This window comes from Nanorana parkeri, unplaced genomic scaffold (genome assembly GCF_000935625.1).
Source record: "Nanorana parkeri isolate BGI_ZX_2015 unplaced genomic scaffold, ASM93562v1 scaffold949, whole genome shotgun sequence".
In the NCBI taxonomy this organism is placed as follows: Eukaryota; Metazoa; Chordata; class Amphibia; order Anura; family Dicroglossidae; genus Nanorana; species Nanorana parkeri.
Window position 1 is genome coordinate 25,772 of NW_017307217.1, and position 6,693 is coordinate 32,464.

A 6,693-nucleotide genomic window follows, 5' to 3' on the forward strand; every position below is an offset into this window, starting at 1 on the left:
AGGAGAACTATGAGGTGAGTGCTTTTCACTCACCTCATAGTTCTAGCCGACCTGTGACAGTCAGACTGTCACAGGTCGGCTCAGTAGATTGGGAAGTGAGCGAACACATACCAGTGTTCGCTCACTTCTCGATCCTGTCATGGCTCTCTGCCGTGACAGGGGAGGGGCTGGATTCCCCCCTCGCCGCTCCGATCCTCCAGCGCTGACTGGCGGAACGGACAGGGGAGGGGGCGGGTACAGCTGGCTCTGCCTCTAGATAGGCAGAGCCAGCTGTCACTCACGCAGCTGGGCGGATCCAGACATAATTGTCGGGATCTGCTTCAGCTGCGGTGTCTCAGTATACCGCGAGCTGTAGCTCGCGGCATACTGAGGTTAAGGTGACGGGAGGACGCTAGTTTGTGTCCTCCACTACTATCACAAAGTAATATCTCACAATCACCAGGGTTAAACTATCCATACATTGACTAATTATCAGACTAATAAACAGTTTTGTCCTATGCGATGAGAACATTTTGTAGCATGATGGCCACATGTGTATATGCCATGTTGGTTACCTGGAATCAGCAGGATAAAACAGAGGTAACAGTTAGAATAAACTGAAGATCTCTCTAGCCACTGTCAACTGAAAGATATATGTTATGCATTGGACCCCATTTAGCACTGTTGAAAAGGGTGAAAGTGAAAGAAAAGAAAAAAAAAGAAAAAGGACAAGGACAAGAGAATGAATACAATGCTGTTAGGCATTTAAAACTGTGAAACCTACCACAACCATAAAGGTACTGCACGCTGCAGGTGGATCGCTCAAAAATATGTCATTATATTTTTTGGAATATAGTCATACGTCCTGTTGTATAATACATAGTCTATTGCAGAATCCAAGGAATAAAATATGCTAATAAAAAAAAAGTTTTGTTAACATACCCATGGAGAAATAAAAGCGCAAGTTCCCATATCCTGTGGTGTCCATATAAGGAGTACACAATTTTCTCTCTTCGTCTTTCAGAAATACAAGAGAAGAGCCTGATTCTATTGTTCCACATTCAGTGCCAATGACAGCTCCGGAAATTTCCCACCTGGTAACAGAAAAACATCGCCATGGGGCATACATTTGCAGTATATTTATAGCAATCGTTTACAGAATTAGATTTGCATATGAATGAATATTCAAAATTACAAACATGTTGCAATTTAGGCTTTTATCTCTATATTTTGAGAGGAACTGCGTGATTTAAATGACATTTCTTTGCAAAACAGTGTATTCCATATAAGCAACATTAACTTATTATCTTTACCCACTTCTATCATTAATATCAGTTAGGATTGTGTAGCACTGGTACATATATGGGCCTTAAAATGTTTCCATAGCTTTTTTTTGTGGTTTAACAGGGTTTCCTGCACTGCACTGATAGCAATGGATGAATGCAGTGTGCTGGCAGATAAGAGGGACACATGTTCATTCCCTAATATATTTTTCAGAACTGATACCCAGCAGGGAGCACAGTTTACTACAGCAGGGTGAGCTAAAATTAACTAGAAGAATAGGACTATAAGTTTTTTGTACCTACAGTTGTTAGAGTGTCTACTTGAGAAATATTTTCCCTATTGCTTGGCATTTTCTAGCTACTCATTACCTACTATGTAATGTAGAGTTTTGTGAGAAGGTGTACAAAAAAGCTTATTTTGGACTCCATATACAGAAAATGTTAAGCATATAAAACCAAAGTATAATCTAACTACACAAAAGGGTTTTAACCTATTTACATATGGGCATGTGATGTCTTCTTTTGGGCATTGCATCTGAGCTTCTGTACTTGGCCTTTGCATTTGAGCTGCTTTTTTATGCATCATACAAGTCAGTGCAAATGCAAAAGCAAGTCAAAGCAGCCTGATACAAATCTATGAGCAAGTGAAAAAACTTAAGCACAAATCAAAGCATCTCAGAAGCACCTGAAAGTAAGTTAATGATATTAAGCATTCAGCTACAAAACGAGGCCTTTACCATTGTCTGTGATACATTTTTAGATGCTTGATTTACATTTTCAATTTGTATTAAAGAAAGTAATATTTATGAGCTTGAATCCAGATCTTTATAATCATTGCACACAATTATTTATTTAGTTTTTTGGGGGTCAGCCACTAAGGTAACTTTATATGTTTTGGGCCAGGACTTTATTTTATTTATTTCTGGGTCCCAGAATCCAGTCTACGTATTAGATACAGGTGCACATAGAAGCAACTTTAATGCATTACATACAAATGGCATTCAGCATCCTCATGTCAGTTATTATAGTAGAAAACCACAGAAGTATTGCAGCCTGCTATGAAAGAAAGCAGCATAAAAGTGCAGAAACAATCGAAACTATAACCAATACTGTATTTTTCTGTACTCCATGCAAGGGTTTATTGTAAACTTATTTCTAAATGTATTTTTTTTTCTGTTTAGACCAGTTGAAGTTACTTGCTTGAATACTCTCAATTCAAATACCAGAATTTATTTTTCCTGAAGCTAATTTTAACTATTGAACATTTACAAGATTTAATTAAATATTCTTTGTTCTCTGATGTGTAGTTAAGTGGTTAATACAAAGAATTAAATAAAAAATGTCTTCTTGACCTGGCCTTCCTGACAGTGAGAATGCAGAAATACTGCATGGCAGGACATGTTGTTCTACAGAAATGGAAGGAGTGCTGCGGATTTATTGCTGTCTCTTAACCCACTCTGAGATAATGTGTCCCCTGACATCTGACCTAGAGTGTCAGACATTGTTGTGGCTTTCTGCAAACTCTTCAGATGTCTACTGTGTATCATTAGAGCCTGAATCAATGACAGCCAAGACTGTTGTATGCATAGCACCACTTTATAATTTGGAAGCCGTAGCTCTAAGTGGCATTCAAATCCCCAAGTGGAAGAAAGAAAGGTCTACTGGGCATAGAAGCTCTTCAGATATACTATGGTTGAAATAAATGCTTGATTTAGTTGGCAATCAATTATGATTGACATCCTCTCTTTGGTTCACTGACTATAAATATGCTCTATTTACTCTTACTGAAGTAGATGCCTCTCCATTGACCCAAGTGCTAACCTAGGATTTTAATGTAGGCCATAAGTAAAGAACAAAAGGATGCACTCAGAAATAATATAATTGATAAAATACATTACAAAATGCCATCACAGCTGACTTGGATCATATTTACAGAGATATTACAAAGCATCAACAGAGTGACCAGTTCACAGACTAAAACTAAAAACACAGATTAAGGGGACATCGAAGTATACCAGTAATACCATTCTTGACATATTTAAGATTTACTTAGATTTGTTGGTACATGTAACTGTCAGAAAAAAGAGTAAGTGAGCACTGGGCCAAGCTGCGCATTATACTAGGGGCCAGAAATGCACAGCAGTACAGTACGACCCCTGAAGTGTCTGAAGCCGAATGCAAATTGAAGCTACTTACAGGCTTTAATTAATCCAAAGGGCACCAAAATAGTAGGTTCTTTTCAGCTACCATTATCCATAATAGAAGACTGCCCATAAAGCTTAGCTATTAAAACAACCCTGCAAATGTTCCCTTCCACTGTTTGAAAAAGAAAGCACCATGTATCAAACTGGGCCCATAACTCTCAGACCCCATTCACACTGAGCGGTTTAGCGCGTGATTTCTGCCGCGAAATCGCACATATTTCCACGCGATATCGCTCTATGTAGCTTGCCCAATGCATTTCAATGGAGCTGTTCACATCTCACAGCTCAATGTCGCCTGTAGCTCGTCACTGTAGCTTGTGCCTCGTACATGACCCTTTTTTTGCGCGGATGTTGCGCGATTCGGCTCCAATAGACTCTATGGTGTCGCGCAAAATCGCGCTACAGGAGGGTCACTTTTGCGCTGCAAAATGGAAGGAAAGAATGATGTCGCATCAAGATCACTGTTGATTGGTTACAGCCCAATGTAGCAGCGACGAAGTCCCGCTCAAAAAAATTGATATGTAGCGCGATAAAATGTGCATTGTCGCTCTATATCGCGCAATGTAGCTCAAAGCCGTTCAGCATGAAAACGTGTGGAAAAACGCGCAATACCCATGTCGCTCAGTGTGAATGGGGCCTAAGACTTGACACAAATGTAGATTTATATGTTAGACATGGTACCTGTTATAGTTGAAAATGTAACAACTACACATTTGTTTAAACAAGTTCACATATATATCAAGAAGAAATATAATGTTAACAGTACATGAACATATCTAACTGTTTAATGAATCCAAGTGACTTTCGATTATCAAAACTAGGAGAGACCAAATAATAATATTTATTATTATCACAATCATTATTTCTGTAAAAAAGAAAACATAATTCTTGCCTGTATTAAATTGCAGATAAAAAAAGCCCATGAACTCAACTCTACTAGCCAGCAAATAAGACTATTATATCTGCTGCTATTTAAAGAACAGAGGTCTTCTTTGCATACATTTGCATGACACAGGCACACCTTAGCCTGGCGTGCAATTTACAAATACAGTATATTGTATTGGAAAATGTTTTAATTTAATTAGAAACAGATTTAATACAGGCTCTTTGCAAGATTGTTTTTTTTATTCTGCACATTTACACTATTGCATATAACATCTACACAACGTAATTCCGTTTATGACACAGCACTAAGCACATAAAACACACATATGCTTATAAATTGTCCACTAGAATATAAAAAAAATAACTGCATGGCATATTTTCTGCTGAAATAATACATGACTATCAATCAGCAAATTGTGTGGCTGGTAACTGTACATAGTTGGTTATGTGTTTAGGTGAAGCACTGAGATCTTGAAGAATGCTGAATTAAGTTTTACTTGCTTAGAAGAACATTGCACATAAGCATACAGCATTGTGCAGAAAACAAGAAAAAAAACTTCTTGTGTATCATAGATAAGCATGCACATGGAGACAAGCACTGCAATACAGCACCATCTGCAGCTCAAAAGACATATCAGTACATTAGTATATACTGTTGCACTTCAAACATTAGGAACCTAAATTTATGTCAGTAAATTTTAATATGATAAAAGCTAGCAAGCAAACTACCCATAACAAACACTGACAGATCCCAGTCAGAATGAAAAGGATTAGAGCAGGGCCACTATTAGGCTCCTATAATATAATATAATAACCCAGGTAACCTTTTGCCATTTTGACTCAAAGCTGTGGGGCTTTTAGCATACCATGACAAAAAGTGAGTGATGCTGTTTCTTGTCACCCATATTGTCTCCTTTCTCCCTGATGTCTTCCCTCCCCCTTAAATGTCTTGGTCCCTTACTGCTGCACTTAAAATTAGTGCCCTAGTCTGTGGCTGACAGATGTCCTATTGCAGAAAACTCAAAAGAACACCCAAAAGCACTTTCAATGTCACTGCTTTCACCACATATATTGCACATCCCAAATTAAGCCATGTACCATATAAATAAGCTGATAAATGGAAATAACCATCACTGGTAATAAAAAATATGGGTATGAGATATGGGTCTAAATTGTTATTATTGAAAAAAACGAATTGTTATTTAATATGTTTTAAAGGCATGACTGAAATTAAATAAATGTTTTTAAATACTTTATTGCTTGAATAAAATATTTAAAAATACATTCCTTTAAAAATAGATAAACTACGTGATGTTCCAATAGGGTTTTAGGCATACAAGCTATAATCTCCCTGATAAATGGCTATTAATCTATTAAGTATTGCAGTGTATTAAAAATATGCATGCATGTGTGGTCATTCTGCAAGCTCAAACCCTACTGGGACTTGGTGGTGTCTACGGTCAACACAGTGACTGGTCTGCAGCTGGAGGTGGATCCCTTGATCTTCCTGCTGGGATGTGGGGACACCCTTCAAACGAACAGGCCACAAGGCTCCTCATATTTCATGTTGCTTTCTATGCTCGCAGGGAAATAATCCTGAGATGGAAATTAGCCCCCACGGTGGGACAATGGTTACACACGATTGACAGAATGCTTCCTCTCTTTAGGCTGACCTATATGAGTTGCAATTGTGTGCAGAAATTTGAGCGGATTTGGGGTGACTGGGTGGCGGCAAGGGGACTTACCTTGGAGGGACCTGGCAGAGAGACCCTACTCCCACCTAGATCCCCTGAGCAGTGATCTGAACATGTGTTGCAGAGAAAATTGTATGATCCTGTAGGCAGGACTGGGTAGAGAGGAGAGCATGCCCTTCCGGCTATAGCTAGTGGAAGTTTGGGGCTCTCTGATGGGTCCTTGGGCGGAGCCTTCTCTCCCCCCCCTTCCATCCCCCCTCTCACCCCCAACCCCTCCCGTGCAGTGCACATTCGGCGATCTGGCCTCATAGTTGCTTCATTGGATGTGCCTGCATATGGTGCGGTAGATCCACAGCTAAATGTGCTTCAGTCTTTTGTCTTACAATGTATGTGATTTTGTTTGATTTCTGGTTTTAATGTTGTACTATGTATTGTATTTTGTGCTGATTTTCTTTTGTGATATATTTTGTGGAATTTACTTTTCTTGTGCTGTTTATGGTATGTCATGTGTCTTATAAATAATAAAAATTATACCTGTTAAAAAAAAAAATATGCATGCATATACTCAACACGGAAAACCAGAAACTTGTTTCAAAAATGTTGGGGGGGGGGGGGGGATATAATGGGGGGGTGGGCGACAATGAACAA

The 6,693-nt window shown here is 38.8% G+C and overlaps 1 protein-coding gene across 1 annotated transcript in view; it reads right to left on the reverse strand.

The window, feature by feature from the left end:
- Positions 1–6,693, reverse strand: part of LOC108795226 (reelin-like) — a gene marked incomplete at its 3' end in the record, with an annotated part of 220,259 nt that overhangs the window by 24,482 nt on the left and 189,084 nt on the right. The window contains exon 12 of the mRNA XM_018566433.1: positions 922–1,073. Coding sequence (XP_018421935.1) covers positions 922–1,073 — 152 coding nt within the window. The remainder of the gene's footprint in view (positions 1–921; positions 1,074–6,693) is intronic.